The following is a 19,294-nucleotide window of genomic DNA, read 5'->3' as shown; positions in this document are numbered from 1 at the left end:
TTGCTAAATCTATATTATTCCTAAGTTTTTAAAAAGAAAAATCTATAAAACGAATTCAAACATTTTCAAACCATTTCTTATAGAAAAGAATAAGAAAAGCAAAGTTTTGCAGCCAAGAGATATTACCTACAAATTTAAAATGCACTAAGAAAATTCTTGAAAAAATCCAGAAATTATCTGAACAATCAAAACACAATTTAGGAGTAATACTTTTAATTTATGATTTAATTAAGTTTTTTTATAATGAATGTTGTGTTTCATATTAGTTTCCTTTACTATTATAATGGGACAAAGTGAGTATTACCAGTGAGTAAATATCTATAAATTATTAATGTAGTTTTATCATCATATAATCAGCGGGAGTGTCACTCCAAGAAACTTTAACGCACATTCTTTTACCCCCTCCCCGCGTAAGCTCACGAATTCCTTGCATGGCATTGTTGAACATATTTATAAAATTTGGATTTTTGACGTGAATCTAACATTTTTAATGAATCTATCTTAAAAATATGTATTGTTGTTGTGTTGTATCTTATGGCACTTGCCATGGACAAACCCGCTGTTACGAAGACAGCGATTTAAGCCTGTGGGGGAGCGTCCCTTGTTTTTATTGTAGCGCCAACCAGGACCAAGCGCACGACTTTGCTACTCACACATCACTCATTCGCTTGTACAACCTCTTTTTACAGGAGGGCACATTCACACATCTCACAGATAGAACAACGGAAGAACAACCATGCCCAAATCGGGACTCGAACCCAGGACGCCCATATCACAGGGAAGACACGCTACCACTATGCCAGGAAGCCGGCAAGAATATGTATTTTGGATGCCTTTAACATCAAAAGTTGACAAGAGACATTTGTAGTCACAAGATAACATAGCGAATTTCCTTGACTTCAGTCAGTGCGTCTATGGTGTTTACATGGATACGAAAGTACAGATTGAACTGACGGTCAACCATTTGACACAGTTGGCTCAAAAACTTGGTACACCAAATTTTACCTTCATAGTTCTTTGCGTTTTGTAGTTCCCAGGTTCTCTTACACTCGAATAGCTAGACAAGCAGACTTCGTACGAATGGATTTCGTTCATATTTTGACAGAAATCTACAAACTTGATCGTGCATCCATGTACCGAATTCTATCCGTCTAGCTAAAGACGATTTTGAATCACCGTGTTAACGGACAGATATAATGCTAAACAAGTATTTTTCGATGTTCTGAAGGAAGAAGATTCAATGTTTCCAGGGATGTCTGAAATATAAAGATTCATAAAAAACTTACGTTCGAATTTTTTGGCGATTACAATACTTCCTCTATATTTTGTATACGATAAAGTAATTATCCATTTAAGAATATAGCTGGCCTCTGCTATTATTAGTTACACGATAAAAGAAAAAATTCTAGATTACTAAATCAACAGCGAAATATTTCAGCTATCATAAAATAACAAACTTCAAAAAAAAAAAAAAAATCCCTACAAATTGCTCGGCAAGTCGGGTTGACAAAAATAAATGCTGTTTGCTTTAGGGATTAATGTATAGACGCTGTCAAGAGGGTAAAAGGTACGAAAAACTAAAAATCAAAAGAATGGTACAAATGCTTCATTCACGAAAGGGACGAGGATCTGCAGAAGCCAGATCGCAAAAGGAAGAGCACTCTCAAGTCATTGAACAACGAATTTGTTTTAACACTTAATTAAATTACACACTTTATTTTGGACGTTTAACTCCTTCACCTAGGAATTTATCTAACCTCATAATTAAATGACACGTCCTATTTAGCACATTTATAGTAATTTCAATCCCTATAATAACAAATGGCATTTGAGATACTGAGGTTATACCAAGTAATTGTTGCGTTTTAAATAACACCATACTTTCATTTAATTTCAAATTTAAGTATTAAAAATTCAATAATTCGATGCACGAATCAGACACGTCATAATAATGCAAGAGGTTAATACCATTTCCAATCTTATAATAATGGAGGGAATATTAGAACTTAAGTGCCCCCAAGTGATTTAAGTCTTAATTTAATTGCTATTTTAATTTAAATACAAATTTAAATTAAAACAATTTTCGAAGCACGAATTTAAAAGTTTGTTTCATTTCAAGGTATTCAGTACAGAGATTTAAAAGTTAAGTACTCTCTGAAACATCAGTATAAACCGATATAGTTTGGTTTAATTTAGTTTAGTTATATTAATGTCCTGTTTTAAAGCAATACAAGGGCTATTTTGGGACGGATCTCGCAAATTTTGAACCGCGGTCAGATGGCAAGGACGACAACTGTAATAAGGAATTAATAATAACTTAAAATAATAAGGATGAACGAAAGAACTAATGTCCCAGTCGTAACCACCAGTCGATTTCCTCAAATTTTGTTTCATTTCTTCCCAACTACATATGTAATCAATGATTGACTGCTTCCAATGATTCATCATTTTCAAGAGAAATCTCAAAAACCGAACTATACGCCATCTATGGGAAATCAGCAAGTATGGCCACCCCAAAACTTCTCCGCATACTCTCTAATAAAGGTGCTATCCCAGAGAACGCCTTACGTGGTATTGGCGTACAATAGTTACGAAAATTAACCTTTGACATAAATATAGTATTTTCACTGAAACTATCACGCGAACCTTAGCAAATTACTTAACGATTAATCCTTGGCATTCGGTTAATATAAGAAAACTGAATTTGTGCTTTAGATGCGTTTTTTACCCAACCGATTGAAACAACGATTTAACACAAAATTACACTTTTAATCACAAAACCACATACCAAATTTGATATATTTAAGTCATTAGGTCATTTGAGTTATCGCGTTAACATGTTTCTAAAAGTTCAGACCGACAGACGGTCAATCTCTTGTTGGATTTGACTAAACATTTGATAGATGTCTAAGAGTACATATGTTAATTCTGTGTATCAAATTTTATTTATCTAGATCTCTTCGTTTTATAGTTTTCATGTTTAAATTATATTCGAACAGCCGGACAGACAAGACTCCCTTATAGAGGAAGAATTTGGCTCAAGATTCGATCGAAATCTACACATTTGGTAAAGTCCGTATTCCAAATTTCATCTGCCTAGCTCAGAGTGTTTTTGATTACCTTTGTCACAGTCAGACAGACATTTTCTTAAAATATGTTTTTTCTAACGCAGACGGTGTACGACTTAAACATTTAGATTCGTCAAAATCTCGAGTTCAAATTTTTTGACGGTTACTATCTTTCTCTATAATATATATACGAGAAAATAAAAACAAAGACAGAATTCCCCAACCGCAATCAATATGCCAATTTTCATATCATATGAAACTCATTATCTTTAAGATACATCGAGAATGGTCATCTTCGCACTCACACCATTCTTCTCTCCAGTCTCAATAACTGGACCGATTTTGCCAATTTTAGGTCCGTCAATTAATTTTACCATTTTTGCAAGTGGCATTGATAATCAATCAGAATTATTTATGTTTATTGTGGAAGCATAATTTAAGATAATTTCCTTTTGGTCAAGATGATTGATGATGATGACGTGTCCGCGTTACCACGGAAAGGGGGTGCAGTAGCTTCTGAGGGTAAAGACCCCTGAGCATCCGAGGGCAGAAGTCGTCTGACTTCTAGCTCATATGAAGATGACACACACACATTCGCTTGCACAACCCCTTTTTACAGGGGGGCACATTCGCACACCTCACAGATAGAACACAGAAGAACAACCATGCCCGAACCGGGATTCGAACCCGGGACGCTCAGATCACGGGGAAGATGCGCTACCCCTATGCCAGGACGCCGGCCGGTCAAGATGATTGGCATGATTAAAACAATACTATTAACATGGGGAACGAACTGCTCATCTCCAAAGCGCCGAGTAGAAAACTGTAACGAAATATGTTTGCTTCAGTTCATAAAACATTTCCAATTATACGGACAGTTTCAGAGAAATTAAAACCATCTTTTACTACAGGATATGTTTTTATTAATGGTAGGAACAAAGTATGTCATTTTTAAACAAATCATCATTCAACTCGTTTTAAGTATCGTTGAAAATTAGCTCATGAATGTATGGACTAGATAAGAGTCATAAATAACACACATGAATGTTAAATGGAACAAGACATCTGTTCGAACAATCGGAGACATTTGTAAAAGGGACGTTTGTTTAAACGGATATATAACAAAATAATTTCTTTGGAAATTGCTAAGAGACAAGACGAACAGATAATATTTCACAAAAGTAAAGATAAAGACTTTGGTCTAATATCTAGGTCTTGAAGCTGACTACTACATGCGCAAGATTTAGCGCTTTACAAAATTAAAATTAACTCTCAATTTTACATCATGAAAAATAAATACAGTCAATTATTTCAGACTACATATAACAGCCCTTTTTTATTCTATAATTAAACTATTTATTATTATAGTCTTATAAAGAAAAAAAAAACAGCGAAGTGGTTCTCCCCCTCACTTCCTCGCATACTCTCCAATAAACTTGTTATGCCGATGAACGCATTACATGGCATTGGCGAACAATAGTTACGAAATATTAATTTTTGGCGTGAATTTAGCATTTTTACTGAATCTGTTGAATCATCATTGGCAAGTTGCTTGGCGATTAATCCCTGGCATGCGTTAATAGTATCCAAAAATCTAATTTGCATTTTAGAACCGTTTTTCTCAACTGACTGAAACAAAAATTTGACACAAAACAGCACTTATAGTCACAAAATTTCATACTAAATTTCATATATTTAAATCGCTACATTTTTTGAGTTACCGAGTTTACATGTTTGTTAAAGAACATACCGACAGGCAGTCAATCCGTAGTTGGATTTGGCTCCAAATTTGACAGGTATCTACGCTATAAACGGTACAATGTTTAGCTCCCATCGTTTGAAAATTATCATATTAACTTTTATTCGAACAGTCGGACAGACAAACTTCCTGTGAACAGATTTTACTCAAAATGTGAGAGAAATCTGCAAATTTGGTGTAAAGACCGTACACCAAATTTCAACCACCTACCTCAAAGCGATTCTATGTTACCTTTATCACAAAGAGACAGACGGACATTTCCCAAAAATGTGTTTTCCGATCTCGAGAAGGTTTGAAAAGTAAAGACTCGTCAAAATCTCGAGTTCGAATTTTTTGACAATTACTATCCTTTCTCTATACTATGTATACGAGAAAACAAAAATTACATCGCCTGGAATTATTACACCAGTTAGTGCCAGATTAAGCCCTTTAGGGACTCTTAGGCAATGAAAATCGTTGTCCACCCCACCCAAAATTTTGAAACCAGATAAATTTTTATTGATTTTATTTTAATATCTATATAAGCAATTTTAAGCTCAAAGTTTGACAGATCGAAATAATAAAATATTAATTAAATAATTATTTCAAAACATATACATATTTTTTTTAGAATTAAAAACAACAAATAACGGGTAATGTTCGCTTCGATATCCTGAGATGATCACTTTCCGACGATTCTATCTCACTAAGGAGTGATGCGCGAAAGGATGTGTGCATTTCAGGAATTTACTTTACTGCTAAATGTAAACCTCTCCCCTTTTCCTCTTTCTTCTCACCCCTATTTTGTCGAATTAAACTCGTCGCAACACATGCGCAAAAGCGAGGAGGGATTTGGAATCCGTTGATAAACAATAATTGATTAGGAATGTTGTTAAAATAGTGTTCCAAAATTTAAACGCTACATGATTTTTATTTGAACCAGTTCGAATGCACGATCTTTGTACATTCAATAAAAGTACGAAATTAAATTATTCTAAAAATACCACAAATGAATTTTGAGACCCCTAAGTAGTATCGACTTTGTCTATATAATAATCTCGGTCACAAGCTAGATGCTTATTCAAGAAGAAATTTGTTCAAGAAAATGCCAAGCAAACGATTCAGAAAAATTTCACAGCCGGTCTTCAAAAAGCTTGTACCATGCAGAATTTAAATGAGTTATTTATCTAACTAAAACAGACACAAACAAACAAAAAAGCTTTGTCTGAGTCTAAAATATAAATATAATAATGCCGGATGAAAAGGTTTAATACTTTGGGAGGGGGCTGTCAAAATTAAGGTCACATCCTAGCCAATGCAGGATACTTAGGACAGGTACTTAGCACATTCAAATAAATAAAAAAAAAATCATGCAAAAAATCGTCTGAGACTAAAATTCAAATTACAGAATTACGCCGGAGGAAAAACTTGGAAAAATTCGAAAGGGGAGGGGATTTTTTTTTACATTACTGCAAAATTTGTTTTAACCACCCTACCTTCGAAAAGGCCCCGACTAGTGCAAAAACCGCCTTCCTACGACTACTTTAGTCTGATGCTTGGCTGCATACGTTATGACCGCAGGGCAATTTGCGATGGTCGAATTGGAAATCAAGAGAAGAGGAAAAGGAAGGCGGGGAGGGACCGCGGTGAGAAAACGTTCAGAGTCATCCCCCACCCTCCCTTACTGGTTCGGTGGGTTGGCAAAGTACCGCTACCTGCCAACATTCTTTGCAACAGCAGAAGGCTGGCCAATGGTACTAGGGTGCATTTCCTCATGATGCAGGCCGGTCATCAAAAGAATTGTGCTTTTTCCGTTGCGAAATCGTAGCCGGAAAGTATTTCACGCCAACATGACGCCAACACCCGGGAATGACAAAAGAAAAGACTATTTTTCCAAGATGTTATATTTTTCACACGGCGGTCATTTTTGAAAGCGGCAGAATTAAGTAATGGCCAGTGATGATGTTAGCCTCTGTAGAAGAGGCGATTTTGATAGGAAATGACAGTCGAGAGATTTATTTGGAGAGTAATAAAAGTAAATTCGTGAAATGTGCAATGGAAATTCATATTAAGTAATGCTGGTTTTTGAACTTCACCCTTCAATTACTGTCTTTTTTCAATTAAATTTATATATAACATTTCATCGAAAATATAAAAATAATTGTTTGTTTTTTGTTTTTTAATGCTACAGTTTCGTAGTCGAATGAATACTGCTTTCGCAAGACTAATTTTAAATTAAGATTAGACCAGCCGGAACAGATTCTAAAAAAGAAAAAAAAGAGGGGGGGTTCAGATATGACAGAGGCTTGGAACAAAAAAAAAATTAATGAACTGAGTCAAACCTTAACAGCGAGCAGTAAAATAAGTACGACGAATTGAACAATAAAATTAATAAATTTATTCTTACAAAGTGCATGAGATATTAAAAATATAATAGAATTACTTAATTAATACTAGAAATAGAATAGATAAGAGAATAAATGGAGAACAAAATACAATAAATAGAGAATTATTACTAGAAATATAGTAGAATTAAAAATATAGTAGAACTATGTCGGACGAAAACAGCAATCAGTAAAATAAGCAAGACGAATTGAATGAAAAAATTAATAAATATATATAAAAAGTACAGGAAATATTAAAAATATTGTGGAATTATATAAAAAGAAAATTTTAAAAATCTCACGAAAGACAGAATTCGACTGCGAAAATGCCGAAAACCGTGTTAACACGGAAATGTGTTATGCTAATTTTCTTGTTTTAGTTTAAAATTGAAAATTTACGATTAGGGTGCCAAATAAATTTTATATATATATAAGTAAACTCGAATCTCTAGCCCAAAACATTAATACATTAGAAACATTATAATGTTTTAGATTTTAATGTGTATCTTTATTTTATACAAAATTTCAACAACAAAAAAATCGCTCTGAAGTTGTATATATACTTACTTACAAGAGTGGGAATGTGCGCAAGTCTCGTAGCTCTACGTGAAACGGTCTGACCTGTAGATCGCCAACATACATACAAACATACGCGCGCGCCTGCGCAAACAAAAATTCATCTTTATTACAAATAAAGATTTAAAATTTCTTCTTAATTATACAGTAGAAATAACGTGCACATAAAAAAAAATGTATTAGATATCTTTACAACACTCATATCATAAACCCAGGAATTAAGAAAATAAAAACCATTAAAAAATACGCTCAAAAATATTTTTAAAATTAAAATTAGAAAAAAATTATACGGAAATAAAATTGTTTGTCAGCAAAGAAACTAATATTTTGAATCTTTAAGTGATATAAAAAGTTTTTTGTGCGACAGAATGTCTTGTAGTTATTAAGAGAAAACGCTAATATTTTTATTATTTTTATTAATTAATTTAATTATTAATATTAATTAAAATTTTGAAAATCCTTTTTTTAGTGAACATATATAATATTAGAATAAACTGCACGCTAGATTTGGTAGCTTTGGTTTGAATGACACGTCCCATTGAGTGTTTCAAGGGATATTTTTCTAGAAACACGCATGTTGCAATTTACAAACAATGTGTCGCCTTATATGGGATAAAACCTGTTCAATTATAAATTAAAATTATCCTATTAAAACAATATTCAGTCTTTTTTTTTTATATCATTTACGAAGTATAGAGAAAATAGTGTAGTCGCCGAGAAATTCGAATTCGTGATTTCGACGGATCACCGCGTTTCAAACCTCCCTCAGTTTAAAAAACATTTCTGTAAATTGTTTGTCTGTCTGTCTGTGACAAAGATAACACAAAAACGCTTTGAACTAGGCGGATGAAATTTGGTATACGGTCTTAACAATAAAACTAGATTTCCATCAAATTTTGAGCAAAATCTGCTAATTGGAAGTCTGTCTGTGTGGCTGTTCGAATATAAATTAGTACGATAACTGCAAAACGAAGAGAGCTAGATATATAAAATTCGGCACACAGATTTGTCATCTATAATGTAGACGCCTATCAAATTGTGAGCGAAATCTAATGTGGTTGACCATGTGTCGGTCTGTACTTTCAGAAACAGGTACACGAAATACCTCAAAAACGCAATACCTTAAATATACCAAATTTGGTATGTGATTTTTTGACTTCAAGCGTAGTGCTGTGTCAAATTTTGCTTTCAATCAATTAGTAAATATGTATTTAAAGCGTAAATTCGAATTTCGGATACTATTAACCGCCAAAATACTCGCCAAGGATGACAGATCCAGTAATAATGCTAAAATCACGCCAAAAATTAATGTTTTATAACTATTGCACGCCAATTCTATAGAAAAGATTTTTTTAGTAATAACGCCTTTATTAGAGTGTATGCGAGAAAGTTTAGGGGAGACTTGTAGCTAGTCGTATAAAATAACTAAGAGACGAAAGATACACAAAACGATTATTAATTAGTGCCTTCTTGACAAGATTGAACGCCCTCGGCTAAGATACTTAGATGTCTCCTTTATATTTGAATTTCATAGCCCATAGTACATTGAAAATATTTACTTAGTAAAATAACTGAAAAAAAAAACATATTTTTTTAAAAAAATAAGTCAGCTGCTCACTAATTAACAGCTTAAAATTTTGCACACGACGCCCCTTCCTAAGCATATACATTAATAATTACAGTTACATTACAAAAATTATATTTCATTTTACATTAAGTTTCTCTATTCTTTTTTATATTTATTTAATAACAAATGCAATTCTATGCATCATATTTCAATTAATAGGATATAATATACATTAACTTTTTGTATTGTATTTATCATATCTGAAACTACAAATAGTATTTGGTTAAAAATTGAAATAATATCTGATATTAAATTTTCTGTCGTCCTCGGATCAAATGACGTCCTAAAACTACAGCTCAATTAGACTATTGGGTAAGTCGGCCTTGAGGATTATAAACCATCTATCGAAAAAAACAAAAACGATAAGACATTTAGATAAATAATCTAATTTACAAGAAATATATCCTTGAAGAACTTGTTATTCCTTTGGGAACAAAGTGGCAGATGAGAGGGTTCTGTTTGTTCAAAAATTCCTGGAACTTATGAATACTCTTATGCTGGTAAATATAGACTAAATAAATCACCAAATAAAATAATACTTTTAGAATGTTCTACAAAACGTAAAAATTTCTGAACGAATGCAGAATTAGTTCCATGACATAAAGTAAAAACAAGATTCTCCATGGAATTCGAAATACAATAATCACACAACATGAATTAATCACACAAAACTAGCAGAAAACAAAACCGAGTCGCAAACAACTTCAGAAGTAATTATCATGTAATATAACTATTACTAAACATTAATTTCAGTTATTCAAGTTCAATATTATGATGCCGGTCCCATCCAGAAGTTTCAAAATAGGATATAATTCTGAAATAACATACCTTACGAAAATATTAATTCAGAATTCAATAAATTCAAAACTGGTATTAAAAAACAGAATTTTTCAGCAAAAATTCCTTTATAAAAATATTATAATTACAAAAAAACGAGGTACGATATATTTCGCTCACTGATACAAATGTTTCGATAAAAAATAAAGTATAATAACTAAACAAATAACATTCAAAGGATAATTAAAGTATTTAACTTTTTTTTTTTTTTTTTTTTTTTTTACTTCATTACAGAGACAAAATTTAAATTCAGAACATTCTGGGCGAATTCTAAAACAAGCTAGCAATTCCAAAAACTGTACAAATAAAAAAAAAACCGAAAAGAAAGTTCAAAAGCAATAAAATAGTTAATTGAATTTTTTTAATATACTAGAAAAAGATATAAATATTATTATATATATATATATATATTGCTATTTTTTTTATCAAATTAATCCACACAAATGGATCACATTTAATAGATAACATTGGACTCTGTTTCAAAAAAGAGGAAATTCTCAACAGATTACAAATTAAATGAAAAAATACACTAAGATCCTCCAAATGAAAGACAGATATTTATAATTACAAATAAACTTTGGAGGGGGGGGGGAACGATCGTCCGCCAAACGATACGAAAGGGCGGAAGTTACATCCGAAACCACATAACTCTTTAAAAAATCTCTTCCCCACAGTAATAATAGCGACGAGTAATAACGGTTCCTGGTTCCTACCTAAAGCAACGGCTATATGAAACGAGCCCAGTCAATGTCAAACAGTAGACAAGGACTTAAGGTCGGGAGGGTGAAAGGTAGATTACGATGGAGGGGGGGGGAAGGGAAGATGCCGTTTGATTGCAGCGCCTTATCGAGCCAAAGTGCCACAAATCTATTCTCTTCACTCTCCCTGTTCATGAGGTTTAAGATTCAAAGCTACACAGCGATTTAAAAATAAGTAAATAAAAACGTTCTGAATTCGGTAAACCGGTTTTATCAGTGGTCCAGACACTAACGGTAATTATTCACAATTTACATAGGTGGATAAATGGAGTTAGTGTAGCGGTAAATAGATCTGAATGTCCAGGTATAGCAGTTCTGTGTGCTTTGGAAAGGAAAAAAAAAAATTAAAAAGACAGAAGAAAATGTCATTCATTTTCATATGGGATGGTAAATTGTTCAGATTTTTATCACACATACACTGGTCCAATATGTAGGATCAACAGGTAGGGAATAAATTTCAATGGAAAGCCTTAATAAGACATTTATTTTTAAGCTTTATCAAAAACATTAAAAAGAGGGAAAAGTGATCAAATCAATCAATCAATAGATATTCATTAGCACTTAATATTATGACAAACAAATAGGAATTTGATTATATAATAATTTATATTGGAAAAATTAAATCACAGTAGAAAAAAATTCCAGAGCATCTAGTCTTAGAATAACCTTTAGAGTTTCATAAAAATACTATGTGTAGAATATTTTTTAATTAACCCAAGAAAATTAAAAACTAACTTACAATTCATTTAACTATAGCATAATATCTTAAAACAATTTCTAATTTGAAATTATACTTAACTCTTTAAAATTACAATTTCCATTCTGTTTCAAATATCTAACAAAAATTCCAATAATGCTGCCATAAATTTAAAATTTACGAGATATTAATAAAGCTAACAGTATTCAATATTCTTAATACAGCAATGGAAAACAGATGTAAACACATGATTATGAAAGCAGAATTTGATCTTCCATCCATTAAGCTGATCAAGAAAATATAATTGCAAATTAAAAAACTTTTTCATTCATGATCCACCTCCCCCCCCCCCTTATTTTAAACTCTTCAATGCCAAGAATAAATCAATTTACGTTTTTTAAAAACATTATAATCATTTATTTAAAAAGATAAAAAAAATTAAGTTTGCATAAAATAGTTCTTAATTAGTAAACTAGTTTAAAAATTCCAAAATATTAGTCTTTCATATAAGAATCATTTTTAAAAACTAATAATGAATAACATTTTTTAAAAAATATTCTTTAAAGCAATCTGAAAACAAATAATTTTAAATTTCATAAAAATACATACAAATTCAACACTTTATCATCCATTCCCTTACAAATAAATGGTTTATTATTATTATGCATTAAGTGGGTGGACAAAAACATTCACAAGAAAAAGAAAATTAGCTTTTGAAGGCATAGCTAGCTTTACTATATGTGACAAGAGTATATTAACAGCATTTTAACCTCTCCAAGACCATCTAAGCTTATTTAATAAGCAAAAATATATTATCATAATCATTGATTAACTTTTTATACAACATTTTTCTACAAAGGATGATTGGGCTAAAACAATAAAATCATTCGCATGATTTTTTTTAACTGGTTGCATGCAGATTTGAGCTGGATTCTTCCAATTTTTCTTTGTCTTTTAGACAGTAAATACAAAAGGTGAAAGAAAGAAAAAGAATTCATCACAAAGAAAAATATCCATTTAATAAATTAAACAGTTAGTGCAACAAAATCACTAATTAGTATTTAGGCAATACAATATCTTCTATGTTGACAACTAAGCCAAACAATAATCAATTAAATTTTCAGCTTTTTTTGACATTATTTCTTCTACAAAAATCAATGCAATGAAGAATGATAAAAGAAGGTTTTATTATTGATTGATTTGCCAGCCATAAAGTAAGGTCTATTTTCTTTTTGTAAGGTCACATGCACAATATCGAGAAAAATAAAAAAAAAGAATTCTTAAGACATGTACAAAAAAAAAACACATCAACTAGGTAAATTTGATATGATATTAATTACATGCTATCCCTTCTATAATAAAATCATTTTCACATTACACTTAAAATAGAATGCATGCAACATTTTATGGCAAATGACAACTGGATTCTTTTGACATAGATCAATTCAAGAGCTGGAAAGAACTTTTTTGTAACGGTTTCCAGTCACATGGTATTCACAAATTAAGAACATTTAAACAGATTATAGTCCCATTACGAAACCATATGAGGACTATTTTGGATGGACCTTTAAATTATTTTTACTGTGGTCAGTTGATAAGGCTAACACTTAAACAAAAATCATCTTTAAACTATTACACCACATCAGTAGAAGAAAATTTAAACAAAGTGTTTTATATACATGAACCATGGTATGTGGTATAATAAATGAAGAACTTTAATTGAATACAATACACTGACACTTTAAAACGCGAGCTACAATAGCTAATGTTTATAAGTATTGGCAAGCAAAGTGTTCTGTCCATCCATCCATGGGTAAATATGTGTCACTCATAGCAAGTTGGATCAAACCCATTATGATGACTTTATATTTGAGGCAAACATTTTTAAAGTGGTATAAAGAGTAATAAATACATAAGGATAAAACTAGAGTTAAATTGTCTGAGTTATCAACTTAACACTAATTATATTTTAACATATACAATACCTTCTAAGCTTGATGATGCATCACTGCCATCAATCAACCTTTCATAAATTTCATCAGATAGTTCCTCTGCAAAAAGGGTAATGGGAAAGGAATAAAAATTTTAAAAGGACAAACTTAAAATTTCATTTAAAGGTGAGTTAGTTCACTTCTTTTGCAGAATTCTGCTAATAAGATTCAAATTTTTATGCAATACGAATCTCTAATGTTATTTAACAAAAATCAATTTAAGATTAAAATTAAAAAAAAAAAAATTCTTATGTGTGTTAGAATAGAATGACTTCAAAAAATTGTTGATTTGTGAATAAAGGAACAAATTACATTTTTAAAAAAATACAGTACCTTCTAAAGTTGGTTCTAGTGTAAGTTTCAAATGTTGATCGACTATCAATTTTTCAATACTTTCCTTTAAATTTTCACCTAACATTTCCTCTGTAAAGGATAATGTAAAAATGGATGAACTACAAAAATAATTTTAAATAAGACAAAAAAAAAAGAAAAAAATTAAAGTTGGATAAAAGATTCATGGTATGAACTGATGAATTCTAACAAATACCATGTAGTTTATTTCAATTTATAATAAAGGGAGATAAAATGTATGGAGGACATTATAGAACTCTTTCATTCACAACATAGATAATGGTTATCAAGTCAAAATAATGAAATAATAGAAAATTACATTAAAATTTTCTAGGTATTGAAAGTCATACATTAAATGGGTCAATTATTTATTTTATCTAATAATAATATATCGCTATTGCATAACTCAAAATTTTTTTAATTGCTGTAAAGAAAACTCCCAATGAAATTTAAAAAATTAAAACCTCAGAAATTCTATACATACAATAATATTTAAAACTCAATAGCTATAAATTTATATTTACAATTAATCTTATTAATACAACATTTTAATAACTATTTTAGAATAAGTAAATTTGAAAAATTAAAATTAAATCCAACTTGAGACACATAATTTTTACTTCATGAAATTACAAAATACTTATTACTCTGTGGCTTATTAAAAATTTTTAAAGATTTCTACAGATTTAAAGAAATTAATTTAGAAAGGAAATCAGGGAAGGAAAAAAAAAATCTGTATAAAATGATAGTTTTAACAAAGAAAAAAAAATACCCATTCTTTTTTCCTCAAAAATCATTAATCCTTTAGAAATAAAATTTCAAAATGTCTGAAGTAACATAAGGTTTGAATTAATTAAAGTGAAAGAAAGAATCTTTCGCAAAATGGCAAGCATTTTTTTTTTTTTTTTCATATCATTTTTTCCCATGTCAGAATAAAATAAAACCTTAAAAAATGGCACAAATAATTAGAATCAAATATAACTCTTATAGCAAGAAATTTGAAATAAGGTTTCTCATTTGAAATCATTCATTAAAAAATAATTTCATGAAAAAAATCTCTTAAAAGTTGTACAAAACAGTAATAGTTCTTATGAAATGACTTTTTTTTTTTTTTTCAAAAATATTCCTGAAATTGGAAGAAAAAAATTTACAAAAACTATGCCTAAAATTAACTGATATAATTATCTCAACAAAACAGGTAATTTTTTTTATGAAAAAGTAAAGTGAGTAGAAATACCTTATTTTCATCTATATGCCTCAGAAGAAAAATGATCTTAAATTAGATTTAAATTATCTAAATTGCACCAAGATTAATAATTACTAAAGAGTTCATATTAGAAAGATTAAATATAGTTTTTAAGAGAAATGGCTAAAGAAAACTTTCAAAAATTTCTAACCACTATAATTACAATATATGATCATTCAAATTTGGCTCTTTTAGATGAATCAACATGACAAATAGTAAAAATAAGAAGAAAACATATTGTTTCTTTATCTATTATTTTTTTAAAAAAATATTTAAACAAATACCAACTATTGCCCAGCGTCTTAATATTTTTATTTTTTTATTTTTTTTATTTTGGGATTTTGTTAAATGCTTTTTCTCTTAACCTATATTTTCTGTTCCAAGCAAAATTTAAAAAATTGTCATTTTTGTAAAAGTATTAGTGTGAAGTGTTTAACTAATGAACTGTTTAACTAGTGAACAACTAGTGAAGTGTTTAACATTATTCTATTGAAAGTAAAAGTAACCAAATGTAAAAAAAGGGACAAAAAAAGAAACTAAAGTTATTTACCAAATGCAACACTCATTAGAGCACCCCCCCCCTCCCCTTAAAATCAAAAAAAATTATAAAGGTAACACTGCTAACTATTTCAATCCATAAAATTAACAAGATATCAATTTCAGATTTCCCACCAAGAAATATATGAGAAGCCATAAGTATTTTTAATAAGGAGTACGAGGAGCATAATCTAATAAGGAGTATGAGGAGCATAATAATCCTTAGCCTCTTTAGGATCAGATCATAAATGGGGGATTGAAGACAATTTCGGTTGTTTATAATTCAATTGAACAATTGAAATTGTTCAATTTTTTTTATTGTCAGTAAAAAAATAACATATCAGTTTTATTATCAGTAAAAAAATACAATAAAAATATCAACATACAACTTATGCACAAAATAAATTCATATTTGGATTATTGTTATCTACAAAAGATTGCAGATTGCTTTCATAAAACCTCCAATTTAAGGAATGATTCATAAATCAATCGCTAATGATACAATTAAAAAATTTACCAATTTATATACTGATATAAATTACTGCATTATATCAAATCAGTTTACTCATTTATATCCAATACATAATAATCCTACCACAGAAAGAGAGGAAGTGACTAGCTACATTTACAGAGTGACGAAAATGGAAAGATCTGACTAATCCATAATCAGAATGGCATTCTTGATGGGAGCTAATCATTTTAAGTTATAATACAGAAATGCAAGTTAAAGATAATTAAGATTTTCTTTTATCGCAAAAAAAAGGAGATGAATTACAAAAAATTCATAACATATATCTCTTACATATCCGAGCAAAATACAGTATAAAATATTTTATGCAGAATTAGCATCTACATAGCTGAAACTGTTAGACAACAACTCTTTGGCTGATACAAGAGATTTACAAAACAAAAAATTAGCATACCGAAATGGCTTTATAAATATTAATGGATTTGATTATCTAATTTGTATACATAAAAATTTTTGTATAACATTACAAAAGAAAATCATTCAATATGAAATGCAGGAATTCAAGCAAAGCATGCTTTGTTTAACCATTACGAGAACCTTATAATAAGGCTTTACACAAACACGAGTTTTCATGTTAAAACCTGTTATATTCTTTCAATGACACAAAAGGTCAAGTACTCAACTCAGGATTAAAAATAAAGGAATTTATCAAGTCACGTATTTAGAGATGAATTTTGTTGACAAGCTCATGGTGCAACAAGTCCTTTCATCACTCAAGGAAAGTTATAAGAAATTTACAAAACTGTTTATTTCAATTTACCTTCATGTTAATAATTAGATTACCAACTTTATATTAGTTGTACTCCCTCGTAATAAAAAGATCTCCATGCACATTTCTGAATGTCCATACTTCAAGATATTATTTTAATAACACAATCACTATTTGAAGATAATTACAGAAATACAACAAATTTATTCCCAGATAATACTAAAAGACAACCATTTTCAAACGATGCAGCAAAACGTATACTTGTTCCATCGAACCTTTACATTTATTTTGGAAGTCTTTAAATACTATGATTATACAAAATTTTAAAAATAAAAAAATAATTTCAAAAATAAGAATTGCACATGCATTACTCCATACTACAACAATATATTATTAAATTATATATTATTTACAATATATTATTCACAGCTGTAATTGACAGTATGACACATTGAGACTTTAACTATACAAATTATAAAATTTAAAAATTTTTATTTAATTAAAATTAATAAAATTAAAAACTTTAAGAAATTTTGCAATATTTCTGTTAATCAACAGAAATGATATGTCTTAATTTCAAAACAAAATATTAAATGAACTATATGAAATGTATTATCAACCTAAAAATATAGCTAATATATACAAATAATGCACACTTATATACGGATTTAAATTATTAAATTATTGTGGATATATTTAAAATATATCCGACTTGAATATAAATTATTTAAAAAGACTAAATTAATTAATTCTTATTTAAAAAATAATGTCATCAATACTTGCATTAAAGTCTTAAGTTTGTTTTTTTTTTAAATGCATTCCAGAATTTTTTGTAAATTATTTTAAAAATATTTCATAAATCGGATTGATTAAATAAATATAAAATTAATATTCCAAAAAAATTACAACTGAAAAATTTTACTTCGCACGTTTAATGTGTATTTAAACTAAAAACATATCTAGAAATTCAATTGTTTAATTTAATATAGCAAAGTTTACATGATTTTTCTTTTGATGGAAACGAATTTATGAATAATGCTGTATTTCTGAAACGAATGCAATAAATTATACATTTTTATTATATTTTTAACAGAAATACAGAAAGTTAATTATTTAAAAATATTAATTTATGAAATGCCCCATTAGAAATACCCGCCAGTATCCAATGTGGGTTTGTTTACACTCACGCCGGCTGCCGCCAACACGTTTCCACAAATCGTTTGCATATAACTCAAATCAAAATATCCAATACCACAAGCAGAAAGTAAATTTCCAAAATTAGCATTTGCACCTACCTGTAATCTCTACCGGATCATCCTGGCTTTGCTGGGGTGCCACCGTAGTCACGGTGGAATCACTGCTCATGTCGGCTGTAGCGTTAGGCCCATCCACCAACATCACTTCAACGCCAGACCGTAACGGTGGCGTCCCGGCAACGCAAACGATCACCCGTGATTTCTCCAATCCGGACACTTTTCTTTAAATCTAAAGCGTAAACATCCGAAAACAATACAACACACCCGATGATCCCGCCAACCTTGTAAAAGAACTTCCACCAAAAAGTTCCAACAAGAAGTTCAGGTCGCGCCGCTAGATCAAGGGCAAGGCTTAATATTACGCCGTTCTTCCTTCCGAGATCAGTTCTGCTACACAACTTCACTTTCGATTCGAGCGCTAGTGAGCACGCGCGGAAAACTGGGTTAAAAGCGAGTCGCTTACATCAAAACGAAATTGGGTCACTAGTGTTGGCAGCGAAAGCTAGGAATACACAGGCTCCACAAACCCTACGTGGTGGATTGGCATTATGTAATTATTACTACAACAAGGAAGATTCACTTGCAAACGATTTTTCCATGATCGCGAAAGTTAAATGAAAGTGGGAATTATTGTGAAGGAGGAGCGATCGCGTTGATGTAACCGACACAATAAACACAGTCACGTGGTCTAGCATCGCGCGTTCCACCACTTGCAAGGGGGAGGAGCATAACTTTTTTTTCTTTTCTTATTAATATTTTTGGTAGGGAAGCGGATATGCTTGTTATTTTTTTCCTATCATTTCCGGATTTTACTTTCGGAGTTGGTGTGTAGTGCTTCGTCATTTCTTTGATAGATAGCGAAATCTTGGGAAAGTAATCGCATGGTAGTCGAAAAATAAAAAGTTTTTTTTTTTCTACTTATCAAATTTTTTATCATAATTCGAAAAAAAAAAATATCTTTCAATAACAGAAATGATCGGATTTTCTCTA

General features: G+C 30.3%; 1 protein-coding gene across 2 annotated transcripts in view; it reads right to left on the bottom strand.

Moving 5' to 3' along the window:
- LOC129957595 (nuclear hormone receptor FTZ-F1-like) overlaps positions 1–18,971 on the bottom strand; it is a 270,079-nt gene extending 251,108 nt beyond the window's left edge. For both annotated transcript variants that reach the window (XM_056070009.1, XM_056070010.1), the window contains exons 1-3: positions 18,344–18,971; positions 14,010–14,099; positions 13,671–13,736 (exon numbers count right to left, since the gene is read on the bottom strand). In XM_056070009.1, coding sequence (XP_055925984.1) covers positions 13,671–13,736; positions 14,010–14,099; positions 18,344–18,446 — 259 coding nt within the window. In that variant the 5' untranslated portion in view covers positions 18,447–18,971. The remainder of the gene's footprint in view (positions 1–13,670; positions 13,737–14,009; positions 14,100–18,343) is intronic.
- Positions 18,972–19,294: the final 323 nt, after the last annotated feature.

The sequence above is a fragment of the Argiope bruennichi genome, chromosome 11, assembly GCF_947563725.1.
Source record: "Argiope bruennichi chromosome 11, qqArgBrue1.1, whole genome shotgun sequence".
NCBI classification, from domain to species: Eukaryota; Metazoa; Arthropoda; class Arachnida; order Araneae; family Araneidae; genus Argiope; species Argiope bruennichi.
The sequence above is the reverse complement of the archived record's forward strand: the minus strand, read 5'-3'. Positions and strand labels throughout refer to the sequence as shown.